This window comes from Zootermopsis nevadensis, unplaced genomic scaffold (assembly GCF_977971745.1).
Source record: "Zootermopsis nevadensis isolate Lab colony 2312 unplaced genomic scaffold, Znev_1.0 Znev_ptg000022l, whole genome shotgun sequence".
Lineage (NCBI taxonomy): Eukaryota > Metazoa > Arthropoda > Insecta > Blattodea > Termopsidae > Zootermopsis > Zootermopsis nevadensis.
Window position 1 is genome coordinate 17,196,210 of NW_028259154.1, and position 18,098 is coordinate 17,214,307.

General features: G+C 35.6%; 1 protein-coding gene across 1 annotated transcript in view; it reads right to left on the reverse strand.

Annotated features, from left to right (window-relative positions):
* Vps8 (vacuolar protein sorting 8) overlaps positions 1-17,363 on the reverse strand; it is a 24,337-nt gene extending 6,974 nt beyond the window's left edge. Inside the window, exons 1-17 of the mRNA XM_022062501.2 lie at positions 17,249-17,363; positions 15,839-15,970; positions 14,920-15,114; positions 13,497-13,790; positions 12,127-12,345; positions 11,045-11,227; positions 8,608-8,862; positions 7,654-7,788; positions 7,378-7,491; positions 6,407-6,525; positions 4,231-4,577; positions 3,866-4,070; positions 3,284-3,437; positions 2,255-2,499; positions 1,272-1,452; positions 617-756; positions 67-223 (exon numbers count right to left, since the gene is read on the reverse strand). Coding sequence (XP_021918193.2) covers positions 67-223; positions 617-756; positions 1,272-1,452; positions 2,255-2,499; positions 3,284-3,437; positions 3,866-4,070; positions 4,231-4,577; positions 6,407-6,525; positions 7,378-7,491; positions 7,654-7,788; positions 8,608-8,862; positions 11,045-11,227; positions 12,127-12,345; positions 13,497-13,790; positions 14,920-15,114; positions 15,839-15,970; positions 17,249-17,329 — 3,156 coding nt within the window. The 5' untranslated portion in view covers positions 17,330-17,363. The remainder of the gene's footprint in view (positions 1-66; positions 224-616; positions 757-1,271; positions 1,453-2,254; positions 2,500-3,283; positions 3,438-3,865; positions 4,071-4,230; positions 4,578-6,406; positions 6,526-7,377; positions 7,492-7,653; positions 7,789-8,607; positions 8,863-11,044; positions 11,228-12,126; positions 12,346-13,496; positions 13,791-14,919; positions 15,115-15,838; positions 15,971-17,248) is intronic.
* Positions 17,364-18,098: the final 735 nt, after the last annotated feature.

Below are 18,098 nucleotides of genomic sequence, written 5' to 3' on the forward strand. Positions count from 1 at the left end.
GAATGCACAAAATAAAATAAGCAACTACTTACAATTCATGACACCCTTTACGCAAAGATGGCATACCTTTAAAGCATTATCCAGTCGATAACCTTCACTGCTTATAATGTATGGATAGACCTTCTCAGGACTGAATTCACAAAGTAGTTCAATATATTGCTCTACCAATTCTGGATCAAAATTTGACTCATCTTTCAGCTGAGCCAACCCAGAATGCGAGTCCCTTGGAAGTAAAAAGAGAGAGAGAAAAATATATACACACACACACTTCAAGCACCTCTCAAATCATATTTAACAAATATTAAAATTATGGTTCAAAATGTACATGCAATAACATTTTTTACAAGACTGACTATTAGTACTGTTCACTTAAAAGTCTGTACTACACATGTTCAGAATTAGAAGGGATCGTTGGCACAAAACAGAATTATCAGATGTCAGATGAGTCTGGGGATCTGAGGGACCAATGTTCAAAATAAAACGTGTGCATGATATTCAGGTTCACAGACATACCTTAACATATTCTAGGATTACTCATTAGTTGGTGCAACAACACCTGTAAATAATTTAGCACAGTAACTTCATATAATTAAATTAATTTCTCCAGCATACCTACCTATAGTCAAAAAGGCCCTGTAGAAATTGGAATAGTACTTTGGACTCTTCTTGTAGTTTCTCAACTATCTTAGGTATAAGTTGAGGTACATGTATTAACAGAATCTGTGCTGTTTTGGTCGCATCTATGTCCAGTAAGTCCTGAAAGTACAATAAGCACTTCTACTATTCAAACATGATCATACACATTTGAAACATACCCTCTAGTCTCTAGTCTACCTTTACGGATATTTAGAGATACATATATCCATGCCAATATCATTCTATTAACTGATAAACACACACACAAACATATATATATATATATATATATAGATGCACTGAAAGTAGCAGGATCATAGCTTATTTAATGATGATGTATGAACTGAAGCAATTATTTAGAAACAGTTGAGTGATTTTGGAAAGGTCTGAAGAGAAAGCAATCATGGGCTGTTTAATGATATTATCCCAGCCTTCATCTGGAGGGATTGAGAAAAAAAACATGAAAAATCACAGTCAGGATAATCAGTGTTCTGGGAGACATTCACACTAGGCACCTCTTGAATAAAAATCAAAAGTATTACTGCTTCAACCTACAGAAAGAAAGTGATATATTGGGTGTGTTTGTGGTGGAATTTGTCATAGACTATCTATGACCTTGTAATGCTGAATGTTACCTGTATATTGTCTAAGATTTGTGCTTCCACTTTAGCTTTGTCAGTAGCACTTGTGTAAAGCAGGAGTATGTTGCGAAGGTATGAGAAAACTTGAGGCTTTCTCAATGGATCCTTTAGGTAGCAGTGAAGAATTCTGTCATACTCTTGTCTCTGCTCATACAGGAACTCGCATACTCGGTAACTGTCAACACCACAGAACATGCATGATTGGCAACGCTCTGACATATGAAGTTCACCTCTTTACTCACAGTGTTATACATATTTAATTGTTAGTTACAGTGGCACAGTATAATTTTGTTCATTTCACAAATAATGAACAAAACATTTTCCATAATCTTCTGCTACCATCATGTTATTCATATTTCTTGTTGGCTCTTATATACAATACCTGTGTTCTTTTATTACATGTGTTCTATGTGCTAAAAGTTATAAGGAAGAAAGAATGCATATTACATCTTACACATCTGTGAATGTTAACTTTATTTTCTTAAAGAAGGAAATGAAACTTACATTATCACTATGCAGTCTGTGTGTGATGCTAGCATGATGGACTGAACTACACATTTGCAAATGAGGAGAAGGGATATGTTATGTTTGCAAACATTTAATGTGGAATAATAGTACAGTTCATGTAAAGATTTCACACCATTCTAAAAGGAGAGAACCTAGACTCTAAAGTGATGGCAGTAAATTATACAAAATTAATGGAGCACCTGTATTAAAATATATTAATAAAGAAAATTTAATATAACATAACTGCTTGTCAGTATAATAATTTCTTGCATTATTTTCCTTTCTTTGACCATTAAACTTCTACGTTCAGAGAAGAGTATTAGATTCAAGACTGTTTTGGATTAGATTAAATGTGATACTCCTTCATATAATGAGTGTCAGAAAATATATAATCATGCTGCAATATAAAATATGCAAGTTAAGAAAAATTACATGAAACACAAGATTACACAGGAAAGAAAACAACTCACAAAGCAGCTTTATCAGCCAGCTGCAACAGCCTTTCTTGATTGTAATGGGCAAGTCCACCAGCTCTCATCAGTTCCAGCAGTGCCTGCTGCCGTTCCTCATGATGTCCCAATGTGCTAGTGGAACAAGAGTCAGTGGTGAGAAATTCTACCACTTGTTCAAAAAGCTGGCGTTCAACATGCAGGCTGCACCACGGTTTGGCCAACTGACGAGCCAAGAAAGTGAACAAGGATCCTACCTGACTAGGCTGTAAGAAATTACCACAAAATATTACAGAACTATTCAGCAAACATGCTTAAAGTAATATGAAAAATAACTAGCCTTAAAACCAAATATATCATTGTTGCATGTCAGTTTCACAAAATTAAATAACTCCTGCAAGTCTAATAATTAAGATTTGAATTTGAGTTCTAAGCCTGCAGTGCTAGTCTACACTTCTACCATGCTAAATCCATAAATTAACTTCAGATACAACCCCTATTATACACCTTCACATTAAGAAAAGCTTAACTTAATTCTTCCAAAATTGACGAGTTTTAGTAGTCTGACTACACTTAATTTGGTAAATTTCTTTTGAAACAATTCCAACATACAACTGCTTTGTTTTGAACTACATTTATTACAGATTGTGAAGATTTCAACTGACATATGAGTTGCCAATATTACAGTTCAGATGAAAGGTGGCAGGAGTTCCCACATTAAAGCACAAACTGTAGTGAAACCAAGTATCAATGCTGAATTCCACTTGAACCCAATAGCATGAAATGCAATGTCTGAACTGGAAGGGGTTAAAGTAGCAGGTACCTTGGAACATGATCCTGAATTCAATTATTTACCGCCTATGATATGCCTGAAGATTGTTCTATGCAACACAGACTGGCTGGAGGTAAGATTAATATTGGTTAAGTGACACACTGTATAACTTCTGCAAGTGATATGCTACAAAACAACAAATATAAAAGAAAGGCATGTTTACTTGCCATATCTATACAACAGAAAACAAGAAGGAACACAAAATAAATGGCACTAACCGTGAAACCATCACCTTGCTGGACCATGACTAAGAGGAGGATGTCAACAAGCCTCTGCACTTGTTGCAGGCCCAATTCAGATGTGAACTCAGGTTCTTCAAATGCCAGTGCCAACACATTCAGGAATTCCCGAGTGTCAAAATGAAGGAATGCCCTTATAAAAAACAATGGAATATAAAGAGTTATGGCTTTCCCAACACAATGTGATAATTTCAACAAGTTTCATATTAAGTTTCTTATGGCACTTTTTGCTATAAAGAGGAAAATGACCTCCACATATGTATTCAGATCCATTACACAGTACCACACAACAGGAATAGTATCTTTCAAATACAATTTTAATTTGTTAGAACTGAAGATGAGTTGTAGGATTTAAGGCTCTCACGGCGCTGAGTCTTCTAGGTTGTTGTGCTGTGTAGTCTTGCTGCCTCCATCATCAGGGTGATCATCGCCCTGATGACGGAGGCAGCAAGGACCTCTGAAATGTCGGTAAACTTCTACCAGACTACATGGTGCAACAACCCAGAAGACAGCAATCTCCTGAAGATGAGTTGTTTCATGAAGTATAGGAGTTCTACTTACCTCAAATATGGATAGGAATGTTCGAAGTCTGAGGCATTCTTGCTATGAAGACATGTCAGACATTTGAATACATCATGTTTCACTCTTTGGTTATCTTCTGAAGGGACATTACCAGATAGAGGGTACGCTCTTCCAGCAAGACAACAGCTGATGTATACAAGAAGTTTATTGCCCAGAGCAATATGGTTATCACTCAGCTGTTTACCTGTGAGGTCCCATCAGATTTTATGTAAGTAAAAAGTGAAACCCAAACATCATGTCTCCTGTGCATTAAGCATCTGGACACATTCCACTTTGGCTCAGATTACAGTATAGATTATCAGGTATTTTAAATAACAGTACTATAACACAACAATTCTACTAACCTGTTGCTAGTGCAGCCTGAAGGATAGGCATCAGTTCTTCAAGGGGAGTGACATAATCTCTCAATCCACGATTATAAATGTGTATTGTTGCATCATAGAGACCATTTGTTTTACAGAGCCTCATGACCTGATCAATGTCTAGTGAAGACACATCCAGGTGCACAATGCAGGCTTCCAATGCTTCAAGCATTCCCTGCCTCTCATAGTGACTCACAAATTGCTGTGTGATGGATGGAGGAACCATAGGCAGACGATCACTTAGAAGCCATGGTTCAAGTGACTCTAGGTAACATGCTTGGGCTGTGTGATGGATACATGCATCCCAAAGTTTTCCAAACAGAACATCTCTATAAAAGAATCAAAAGACAAAAACACGTCAAGCGAAGAACTGTTTTATGATAAAAACATCAACAAATAAATAATCCATCTTTTAAGAAGGCACAGAGTATGTTCTCTAACAATTTGAAATTCTACTGAAAAAGGTTTATAAGTTTTGTAAAGAATACATTTAGGTTTCAGTTTTAAATTAAAAATGTCATTGATATGATCAGTATAATAACTTATTGGGTATAAAATTGTAAAGTGTAGAAGCAATTACACAGATTCCCTTCAGTTACTTAGGCAGCACTTACAAGTTGCTCTGGAATAAAAATTATGTTATTGCTTAAATATGCCCGAGTTAAATCATAATTTATTATAACAAATCTTTAAAATTCACTCTTTCAATATAACTTCATTCCGAGTTGTATTCTTATTTTTACAGTTCACTACAACTATCTGGAATTTGATGTGATATCAGAACAGTAACATTAGCATTTGTTTCTGTCCCAAAGATTTCAAGGGTTTATTCCACTTGTAGATGCATGCTGGCACATGCCCCACAAACACATAATACAACTCAGTATTCAGTGTCACTGAGAGCCCCAGTAAGGAAGTACAGAATAGGGAAATACTGTCAACTATATCAATTTGTGCACGTAATACAAAGACTATGGGCACAGTAATATCAAACAGAACTAAACTGCCAAAACAAGCATAATCAGGTAATGTGAAAATGGGTGAATAAATTTCACAAGCAAAGGCTATGCAGGTTTTTACATGTTCACTGCAGCTCATGAAGATGAACTTTTTTTGTGTGTGTGTGTGTGTGTGTGTGTGTCCAGTACACACCATTCAGCATGGTGGTTAGCAGGATTCACGACCCATCAGTATATAGGTTCGATCGGGACCGCGACATTTAACGCTCCTGCTGTGACCCCCTTTTTGCGAGATGATGATGAAAGTGGAGTAATTGTTGGGATGCCACAGAGAAACCGGGGAAACCCCGGAGGAAAACTCCGTGATGCCTGGACCACAGCCTTGCCCAACACAAGTTGTAAATCTGAGCACCGCCAGGAATCAAACCCGGGGCCCCATTATTACAAGCCCAGCGTTCTAACCGCTAAACCACCGTGGCGGTTGATGAACTGTTGAAGCACCAACAGAAGAGGGAGGGGGAAAAATTGCAAAATGACTGATAACAATAAAATCAGCACAGACAAAAGATGCTGTTGTTCTGGGTTTTGGCACCATACAGATTCATTAATAGATGCCAAAATTTTGAAGAAACAAACCATCTCCATCTTCAGGGCTGAAGTGGCAAGGCATCCCAGCAAAAACACAGAACAGCATAAACATCCTCACCCCTGCGAAAACCAGAAATCTAGCACAGACAAGCCTGACTGACAAGATAGCATATTATTCTCTGCAGAGAAAACTGAATGATGGGAGAAAGTATTTCTTTAATTATTTAATCTAACGATGGTGAATGCTCACACCTTGCTCACTGACAAGTACAGAAAAAAGTTTTCATATAATAAATTGCAGGACTGTTCAATAACACAGAAAGAAAATTTTGAGAACAATTCTAGAGTACTTCCGCAGACATACTTAAGAAAAAGGAAAATTTTCTACACAATATTTCTGCATCATAATGCCTAAAGAAAAATCTCAGTGGCCTTGCAAAGCAAGCACTATACAGCAAATTACTAGGAGTGGGTCTAGACACAAACTTTCGTTTCAAGTGACAAACTTAAGTTAATCTGAAGACAGCATATACATTCAGTATAAAATTGTGTCCATATGTGGACATACTAACAGACCTGGACACAAAAATAAAGTTGTATGATCAACTTACATGACTTCCAACTCAATACAGTACTCAATACAAGCAGGTACAGCTTCCTGGCAAAGTTCTACATCACCACTGCCAGGCTCCAAGATTTCCTCAATATATGTATGTAGAATTTCCAAAACCTAACATTCAATATGATACATGTTAGTTTATTTGTTTCAATAAATATTAATATGTTTAACATGTTACAATTCCATTACCATTCCTATCTCAATCAAATTACAAAGATATTATGTGAAGGTAAAAAAACAAGTACATCAATAAAATAATACAAAATAATTAGAAAAGTGTGTACAATATACATAAAACAATAAACATGCAAGCATTGCAAGTGTGCATGCATTCACATACAATCACAAAGATACGGTAACATTTTATTCAAAATTTCTGATCAGTATCTGGACTTGCATCATACACAGTATTAACATTAGAACATTACACAGCAAGGTTTCATCACTGTGAACTATACAGTTTACACAACGGATGAACAAGAGGCACATAAGTTTCATGTCCCTGAAACAACACAAATAAAGTACAGTGCATCAGCATATTTCTGCCACAAGTAAACTTCTTGCAAAAATAAAAGTATTAAAACTTTGTATCACACGAAGATGACACTGTACTTACAATGTCAAACATGCAACATTAGTAGAAGAGTAAAATCATGACACAGATTCATATGTATGCACATTATTCAGTGATACGAAAATATTTTGTTCTTTTTAGACTCATTTCTACAGTCTTATGAAGTTTACTAGAAGGCAATGGCAAACCACTTCTGTATCACCTGCCTAAAAAACATATATGAACAGGTCCCAGTCCGAGAAGGATGGAAGGATCGTGTTCATAATGTTGCCAACCTCCTGTAAAGGAGACAGCGTAATAAAGAAGATGAAGTTTACTGGGTCAATATTTTACTGACCTTCCCCCCCTTTTGTTGTCAATAACACTGATAGTTTAATTTGCATTCATACCTTCTCACATGCCATTTCTTTGCGCTTGTGTTTTGGTCCTTTTAGCCCCACTACTGCTTTAGCTTTGTCTTGGTAGAATGCCATTCCTAACACCAATGCATCCAAATACCGATTCTGGCAACAGAACACAGAAAGTTATAGTCTTTAAATTACAGTAATGTTACTTGTATTTATTTTCATATAATTCTGGCGAAGGTTATAAAGATTCTTTAAATGTTGAAGTAACAAGGCATGAGAAGAGTAGCCAATGTCAAAAAGATGAAAAATGTTTCTTACCTGCTTAATGAGATGGTTCAAACGCTCATTCCATGCACGAATAGTTAAAACATGGAATGTCTTTGTTCCCAAAAGCAGCATCTGATTTCCAAAGCTAACAATAGAGTTGTAACATGCACGTTCACCAGCCAATGCCTAGAAGGAAAACAAAATGATTTTTAGGTTCTGATATCACTAAAAGCATAGCAAAAGTCGTAAATAATCAAATGGCACAAAGTCTGAACCAAGTGAAAGGGTAAATACCTCTCACCCCTCCACAAAAAACAACAGGAATTTAATTAAAGACCAACAATTTTATATGATCTAAACACATTAAGAAATTGTAAAGATGCAGAATTTATAAAAAAAATTATTTAAATTGAAAGGAAGATTAATGGGGCAGCCAAGATAAAATTGCCTAAATGGTGCAACAAGGAAGATATCATAACAAGATTTTGGATTTGGAATGTAGAAAGATAGTAAAAACAGAACATTTTTACAAAACATCTGATCTATATGATGTAAGGTGGAGAAGAAACAAAACCGCAATATTTTCCAAATGTATACCTTGTGAATTTGCAAACCTCACTTGCATCGATGTTAATATACTGCAGACAAATTCAACAGAAAAACCATGACACTGCATACATGCACAAATTATTGTTACATGTATTTTGTTAAATATATTAGATTAAAAATCTTTCAATAAAAGTTATAGATATTAATGAAAGTTGTATATTAAATAATGTACCATTACTTTATTTTGAATACTGCACCACTTAAAAAACTGGTGAAATTACAGTCAAGCTTAATACAAAGAAAAGTTAATACTAAACTGATATGCTAAAGTAAAAGTGTGAAGATTAAACATATGGGCAGACAACTCCCATAATATATTTAATGCACTTGTGCAAAGAATGCATAAAAAAAATGCTCTTCCCTGCTTCACGCACAACTAAACAACTTGTAACTTACCATAGCTTTACTGACATTGCCACCTGTGGCCAATCCCTTGAAGTGACTTGTCCCGTACACTAAGCGAACATCTGCCAAATCAAGAACCTCCAGCTCCTCCTGTGTTCGCACATCCAGAAGGTGAAGCTGTTCCATGGTGTCCACAGTGGCAAGGGTGCGTGTGTTCAACCAATGCAGACTTAGCAATAAATACGAAACAGTCAGACGTTGAAGAGGTACAAACCGGATTTTACTTCTTCCATCTATAACAGACACCTGGAAAAAGATACACAAGTAACTTGCACAAGCCACAAGAGATAATGTGAACTCCACTTGATAAGGCAGAAGGCTACAAGGATTTTCAACAACCAAAAGGCTAGTGTTTACTGGTGTTTATTTACATGAAAAATGAGCTGTGTTTAAGTTTATTACTTCCCTCAAACAGATTATCATCATAATATGCATAATTTCCTTATCTTTTGCAATTTTAAGGAATCAATTAATGAAGGATATCAAGGCTCCATTGTATTTACTTCGTTCATATCACAGTATGTGATGAAAAACATTATTGGTACTGTATGAAAAATCAGACTCCATTCTAGCAATATTCTCAAACATATAAGCATTCTTGTTTAATGTAAGTACCGGGTCTCCAATTCATGAGCTTACGGTCGTGCTAACATTGCGTTATCGGCCGCTGCTGTTGACGTAGATGGGACTTTAACACGTGAGTCACGGGTGAGTCAGTTTCGGTGCCGCTAGTAACAGTGAACTACGAATATTTCTCGTCACTAATACATGTTATTACATTAATTGTTTTTACCTTAAATCACAAAAGATGTTCAAAGTGACTTCCTTGTGCTTGCAAGCAAGTTTCACATCTCATTAACATGTTTCGAAATACACGACAAAGCTCTTCTTGGGAAATTGTCGAATATTTTCTTTTTGTGATTTAAGGTAAAAACAATTAATGTAATAACATGTATTAGTGATGAGAAATATTCGTAATTCGCTGTTACTAGCGGCACCGAAACTGACTCGCCCATGACTCACACGTTAAAGTCCCGCCTACGTCAACAGCAGCGGCCGATAACGCAATGTAAGCACGGCCGTAAGCTCATAAATTGGAGACCCGGTAGTTGATTTTGAAGATCAGTTTCACATAAAAATTTTAGGTATAATTTGGCAAATGTTAAAAATTCAATATTATCTTCTTTTCACAGAACAGGTGGTAAAATATAGATATTTTAATTTTCATCCATTTTATGAGGAACAGTTTGAGATGTCTCTATGACTTTGTACACCTTGTTATGCTACAAGCTATGTGCATTTCCCAAATTTTAGGCACATACACATGCCTAAAGAGTGCCTATTAATATTGCTCCATTTGCCTATCCATCTACATGTGGCCAAGAAACAACTTTAGAATGCCCCAGCGGATTTTTAAAAAGCCTAATATTGGAAACTTTGTTAAAATCTGTAAACACATTCAAACTTTGGTTAAAATTGGACAACATTAATAGGCACTTTACATGAAGACCTACATGTTTCTGAACACAAAACTGACTGGGTGGGGAATCTCCAGACCAGCTTGGGTACCACAGTTATTATTATTACTTGTTTAAGTGTAAAAGGCCAGATTTCAATAACCATTCCAGAATTGTTACATCATGGATACATTTCATAACCTGACTCCAACTTAAAGTTCACATATTTCTTGTGAACTTATTTTTTATGTAACACAAAGGTACAAATTAAAACTCCTTGTTCTTATGTAAGATTTGAATGTTTTCACAGCGGTGACTATGAAGATTTCTGTCTTCTGCGTTGTTGCGCTGTGCAGTCTGGTCGACGTTAACCAACATTTCAATATTCATCGCCCTGATAACCTCTGAAACGTTGGTTAACATCGACCAGACTACACGGCGCAACAACCCAGAAGACAGAAATCTTCTTTGTTCTTAATTTTTATTTCCCACAGTCCACAAACCCATGTCCTTGGGAACTGATATTTAGGCAAGTTGTATCTAATTTTATAACTTTAAAATTTTCCATTTTTCATAGATTTATCTTCTTCCACTTTTCTACTTGTTATTTAGAAGATAAAATTCTCTTGTAAATAGATGTATTATGCCTGCTCAAATATCAGAAATCAAACTACTTACTTACTTTGTTACAACACACAATTTAAAAACAAACATTCTTGTGTCATTTGCATATTTTCTTTCGCAAGATACAAAATGTAGAAAAATATCCAAAGAACTGTCCCAGGATTTGCTATGGCTTTTATTTTAAGAGGCACTAACTAGTGAGCCTTCCATGTGTAAATAATAACACATTTCAATTCTATTTCTTAATGATTTAAGGAGGTGTGACTCATAGACACTTGTCAATAATTATAAATAGATAATTTCATAGCTTTATTCTGCTAAAATTTTAAGAACTTAAACTAATTTACCTGAAAGAAAAATATAGTAGATTCTCTTGCAAATGCTAGAACGGGATCAATAACTCGTGCTCCATCTGCCATTTGAATTATGACAAACTGCCATGATAAAAGTGGCAGTGTGGCTGGACTAGTATGAAGCAAAGACTGTGTGAAGAGAACCCTCATCCTTGGTCGAATACTGACTACTATGACCTGAAAAATAAAACAGTATGAGGACTAGATGCAGGAAAAATCCAACAGTAATCCCCATTTTCTTTTATATATCACTGGTGCCATGAATTTCAAGAAATTGAAAGAAAAAATCCAAGAAGTACTAATAAACAACTTTTACTATTATTTTAAAAATATACACAAATATTATTATGTAATTCTGATAACAATTTAAAATTAAACTGCTATTTTGCTAAATTACATGTAGTAGGTCATAAATTAGGAAAGATGTTTTACTTGTAATTTATGACTTAAAGCCCTCTACCTCTCTCTAACAGTTATTCAGAATATTTAATGGTCTAAAAAAACTCCTTTTGTGATACATAAACAATGTATACATCCCAGTTTCCTTAATTTCACAACCTTTTCTTACCGTGTTTCTAAACTCAAATTTTGCTTAACGCCACAGTTTATGATTTTATTACTTCTTATTCACATCTTATCCATAGAAACTTCACTTCCAGTACTTGTATCTGCAATTAACATATTTTATTAAACATAAATGTAACTTTTCTGAAATACTGTACGTGTACACATCCCTTGAATGTGCCAGAATCACACACTAACCATAAACTGGTAAAGTATTATGGGAAAGCAATTTTATATATATATATATCTGTGTGTGTGTGTGTGTTTTATGAAAAACGGTTCTGCAACATTTCATGAGTAAATTCCTAATGTTTTTGAAGTTCTGGTACAGGGTTTAAGATTAGCTTCATCCAACGGACCCAACAGATGTATAGTTTCAACTGATGATGATGATGAAATGGAGTCAGGTTTACATATGCTTAGTGTGTTTTAACTAATAAACAAGAAAAATTGCTAAAGAATATGCATCAGTGACTAATTTGTGTTTAAGATTTTCCAGGATGTTTCCTCACCTTTGACAGAGTGGCCATGGCAACAAGCACAACACCATGCAGCGGATGTGCGTTAAACTGATGTAATAGCAGAGGTTCTAGGCAGCAAACTTCACCTCTGCTGCCAGAAAACAAGCACTTGGAATCACAACCTCGAATACCCATAGTACGGCGAAAGTTTAGCTCAAATACAGATCCGCCACTGTCACTGCACAGTGCCAATGTAGGAGAATCTGTAAACTAGAAAGTAAGACAAATTATAAAGTAATCTAGTACCTTTACTAATTTAGTTTATTGCATGAGAAAATTTTTAAGCATATAATTATACACTCTGATTGACTGACTGACTAACTGACTATGATCGTTACTTGTTGGAAAAATTATGGAATCATATGCATACATTAATTTAACTAATGGATAATTAGTTATCCATATAAGCAAAGGTTGGGAAGGCTAAAAACAATGCTAATGGGGCTCATCTGATAAGGAAAAGAGTACTCTGTCCATGATGTCACATAAAAGAAATATGCCATAAAAACAAACCAATTGAAGGATAAATAAATATATCTAGTTAAAACCTTAATGCATCTTGCCTTAAATTTTTACTCTGGGCAAGTAAAGTTTAAAGCACCTGTACGTACAGTGGCTTACAATTAAACATTAACTAGTAACACTAGTGACAGTACATGCTGGATCATATAACTACATGAGTCAAGTGCTTTGTGCCAAACATTTGCTGGGATTCAGTATATATTTTAGTTGCAATAAGTATGTCATTACAGAAGTGTTTCATCTTTTTCTTAAAAACAGATCATAAAATGTTGGAACAGAGAATCAGTATCAGATCTTTCAGTTAATTTGGAGCAAAATGCCACTGACATTTACTAAAACAAACATAAAGCTTACAAACAAGGTAAAACAGGGTTTTGTGTGGAACAAAGGTTTTAAAGGCAGAAAGAAATACACTACAAATGTTAAAAAATTCAGGTGCTAGTAACGTCAGGAACTGATCCAAATGAGGAAAAGGTGACCAAAGCAGTGAGAAATAATAATGAATCGACTGTCTGGAAGATAGTACAGGAAATTCCCTCATACGTAACAGCTGTTCTCCTAGACAAAACCCAAAGATACTATAATCACAGAAAATCAACACTGGATCAGCCAGTTCAATCCAAACATCCTAATTCTTTAAAATGTATTTTATTATTAGCCTTCCATGTATGACTGCAAAAATTTTTTCCAAATAAAATTTGTTCTGCATTTCTCACTTCTCCCATGCATGTTGTCGAAATAATTAAGTTACTTGAGTTTATTCTGCTGATCAACTTAATTCTTCTAAAAAACATAATTACTGCTGATATCTTCCTACTGAGCACAATTAAGAAACTTGCCTTCACATGCAAAACTGCTGTCCCAGGTGGGTGCACATCAGACATAGTCCTTAAAAGCCTTCCATTGACTATGTCAAACATGAGTATATGCCCTCTGGCAAAACCAGCTAGTAATCTTGTACAGTCATGATTGAAACTTAAGCTTGCAACAGAACCCTGATCTTGAGCAGTTTCTCCCAAGCACCACCTCAGTGTCTGTGCTGAATCAAACACAAGTACCAGTCCATGAGAAGTACCAACTGCAATCATTGTGGTGGCAGCCATTGCAGTGGGCAATCCAGCATTCACACGCTCCTGTAGGAACAAATACATATGCATCTCGACATTGCTTTCTTTTTGGGGGAAGAAATTTAAAAACACTTTCATAAATTTCTTAGATCCTCAACCAGACATTTTTTTAATCACTTGCAATTTCCTGTACCTGTGCTTGATGAGATCGGATGATAATTATCCTTACTGATATGGAGTAGATGCAAGTATGGAACTATTCTAACAAACCATTTAAACTGTCATAGTGCTAGATGTCTCCGTCTGGCAAGGATGTTATACTCTTTTATGATTCAATGATTGAAACTGAAGTTCCTACTGGTTACTAAAGCAGACAAACAGTGAAGATGTGAACTACTACTGATTAACCCCTCATTTAAAGAAAATGTAGAGTGGGACTTAAATTTCTAAGTACTGGCACATAACACCAAAACCAAATTATACTTACAGACAAAAACAGGCTTTCATGAGTCAATTATTTTATAGTAACAAAACATGTAAAAAATTTCATACAATTTTTGGTACATACTTGCCATCAAAAAGCAAAACAAAAATCCTGTAAAGCATGATATTAAATGACACATTAAATTCAAAAACTTCTTTATACATATTTAATCTTGTACACATAATGGTAAAAAACCTAGTGTAAGCTTTGCCAGTCAGTACCTCGATAAAGACTTCTTGGTAGATCACAAAGACGGGCAATTCCTTTAATATGCCCATATATATGCCTACACAAAACAATTAACTTAGCAAACATAACATGATATGAAGCTTTCTGTCTTCTGGGTTGTTGCGCTGTGTAATCTGGTCAATGGTTATTCACCGCTGTGAAAACCTCAAATCTTACATAACATGATATGTCTGTGCTATTGTCATATTGATAGCTTCCAACATACAAAAATGTTTAATGTGCAATGTATTGTATGTCACATTACCAAATTTCATCATATGACCATACACATTTAGTGTCACTGAACTGAAATGCAAAGCAAGTACAGTAAAACATCGTTAGAAAATTGTTCTAATAAAAATGTATTCAACGTAGTGAAATGTTGATATTATAAACAATTAAAAATGTTATTCAAATTTAAACAACTATCTTCCTTAGAACTAAATAAATGCAATAAAACATTAAATTATGACCAATACTCACAGATGCAGATGTTAACTGTGTTGAGATGCCCTTCAGAATAACATGACGCAAAATGGAACCTGTTCTATGACTAGCTTCAGTGTTAACATTGTTCCAGCGACTGCCTCCACGAGCCTCGTGCCTCCGCTCTGATGAACTGCGACTCCTGCTATCTAGACTGCCTAATGATAAGGTTTCACTACCTTCAAATCCACCCTGCAGAAGCAAAATTTCCAATCATACTGGTAAAGGTATACATGTGCCAATGGAAAAGGTCATGAAGACATATGGGGAAGAGTAGGTGAAGTTCCATGTATTCTTAATCTCAGCATCTAGACTGATGTGTGCAGCCAGCTTCACACTATGGCCACTTTACTACCGAGGAATGAATTCCTGATGCTAACTGGAGAAGTAGCTGGACTGGAAACAGAGCTGGTATGGATGTGGCAGTGCCCAGAAAAAACTGTCCAGTCCACAGCTTTACTGTTTGAGCAACCATGCCTCCTGATCATGTTGACTTTCATATATAATCTATATCAGTAAATGCAATATTGTTCAGTTCACACCACTCTTTGGAAATCATTTATTAGGGTTGGCTGTTTCCAGTATATTTGGACAAATCCTCACCTCAATGCAAAACATTCAGTCTCCTTCAAGTACTGGATGAAAACAGCGTATGCTTTGCCCTTTTATATTATTAGCCCCTTGAAGACTTCTTTAAACATCACCCTACTTGACCATACAGTTACACATAAAAGCCAGAAGCTCCCAAATCACAGCGACAAGAATGTAAAACATAGGAACTGATATGAATTCATCTGCTCAGAGAATAAAATTTTATTTTAAAAATAATTTAATTCAAATCATTGTCCTTTTCCTTGTTATAAATCATGTCACAGCCTTCTCATTGCCTGCCTGTCCATATCACTTGCAAACTCACTTCTGTAGCTGGCACAAATGAACTGGACATTTCATCTTCACTGAGCGATGCCTGATCTTCCAAATTGTTGAGAATGCTTTCCAGTGTTGGGGTACAGTCAACTGGAGGAATGTCATATTCTGCATCATCAAGCTGAAAATCAAAAGTATGCACAGTATACTATCAACGGCAGCTAACTTACATAGTAAAACAAAAGAAGTCCTAGCAAGAATTTATGGTGCCTACCTTCCATCGAGTGTTTCAATCTACTGTCCACAGATTGCGAGCTGGCAAAGCAGTTGTGGTGGGAGAACAGGTGACCTTGGGCATTTTGCTATCATTTATGTAAAAATAACTTATGCTTGCGTTGTAAAGCACAGATGCAGTTTTGTCTTACCAATGCTTGTATGTATGTAAATGGGATGGACATCAAAGTGACTCTAGCACTGTGTGCACTAACTGATCTTTTGTACTTCTCCATTCTTCTAATGTGCCAGTAATGATGTGCTTACAATGAAGCACAGCATCCTACATAGCAATCTTTCATGATACTTGCTTGGTTTTAAAAAAATTCCTGCTTAAATAGCAAATACCTTGCAATCACAAGGCTGTTTCTTTATAGTACCTTCTGCAAATGGGGTGTTTACTTTTCTGAATTTGAAGGTGTGTCGCCTTAAGTGACAGTATCCTAGTAATATTCCTGTCACTTGTTTTATTTGGAACCTACTAAGCTTTGATAGCTTAATGGTTCTTTTAGCAGAGGACCCATCTAAGAAGCCCTTTCTACATTTCTGCCCTAAAGTGAACTGCCAATATTTATGGCATGTATCAACTCAGTCCCTGACAACCTGCCCTCCTACCCTCACAGAGATGTCAAAGGCTGGTTTAGGTCCTATAAATGGGTGAAGGAAACACCGGCCAATTGGTCTGCAATCTCATTGCCATTATGTCCTGGCAACCATATCAAACAAATTTCATTGAATTCAGCCAGGATCTGATGGCAATACCGGACCAACACTTATTCACAGTCGTTTTGGCCTGTTATAGTAGTAAACAGTTTTGTAAAACTGCCTCAACTCCCTCAATCTGTGAACAGTATATGATGAAGGTAACAAAAACTACAAATAAACAATTATACAATTTACTGGTCCACTTTTTTTAAGAACTGAGATTCGTTCATACTACCCAAGAATTACATTACTACACAAATATTCAGAACACGGGTATTATTTTTCTGGATAAAGACTGACACTAGGAACAAAGCTTTCTGGCATCCGGCAACAATAAATGGTACTTATGCCAAGAAACTACTAGCAAATGGTAACTGCGATTACAATGTTACTAAGGATGTTGAATAATTTTTTTCTTCCCCTGAAAGCACATTTCAGTTTTACTTATTGCTACAAATAGTGTTTTTTCAACGAAAATTACCTCCTCAATATTAAGATTAAGAGAGTCTGCCATCGAATTTTCTGACGTATCATTCACTAACATGCCTACAGCCTCAGCCATATTTAACCATGGACTGACTTTACTAGCACAAAAAAACTAGCAAATATTGTGCTGCTATCTATCCGCAGCGGTATACTACTATAAAACCGATCAGACGGTAACATTTAATTCTAAAGCCTAACCACCGCGAAGAGGTCAGTCTTTAACATAACCTACCATCCAATTTATTCAACCTACCTTCACATTCATAACAAAGGAATAAGCAATATCAGAATTCCGATGATAAATGTCTTCTGGGATATTTTTTTTTCAAATACTCCAGTAGAAATTGACCGACGTTGCAGAGGTTCACTGATGATGGAGGCAGTAGGGAACTCTGAAATGTCAATTTTTACCAGAACCTGCAATCTTACAATTCTACCAGACTACATGGTACAAACTCGCAAAATAATCTTGGTCCCTGATACTGTGGACAAAATTACTCTGTTTTTAAAAATAAATATATGTGAAATGGTTTAGCCACTATCACTACATTAGTAGCAATCAGAATAATCTTTCTCAACAGTTCCAGTACAAATATTTCATCCAAATCAATCAATCTAGAATTCCCTTACTGAAATGTACTGGAACATTTTATGACAATACTATATCACAGATAAAAAAAGTTTGGTTTTCATAAGCATTTCCAACAGTTGATACTGCTTAACCTTGATTGAAAAATATCTTATCATTACAGATATCTGTATTCAACCTCATAACTTTGGTTCACAACTTACACTTGAAAGTCACATAAAACACTGTTTCCAGTTAATATAACTTATTATAAATG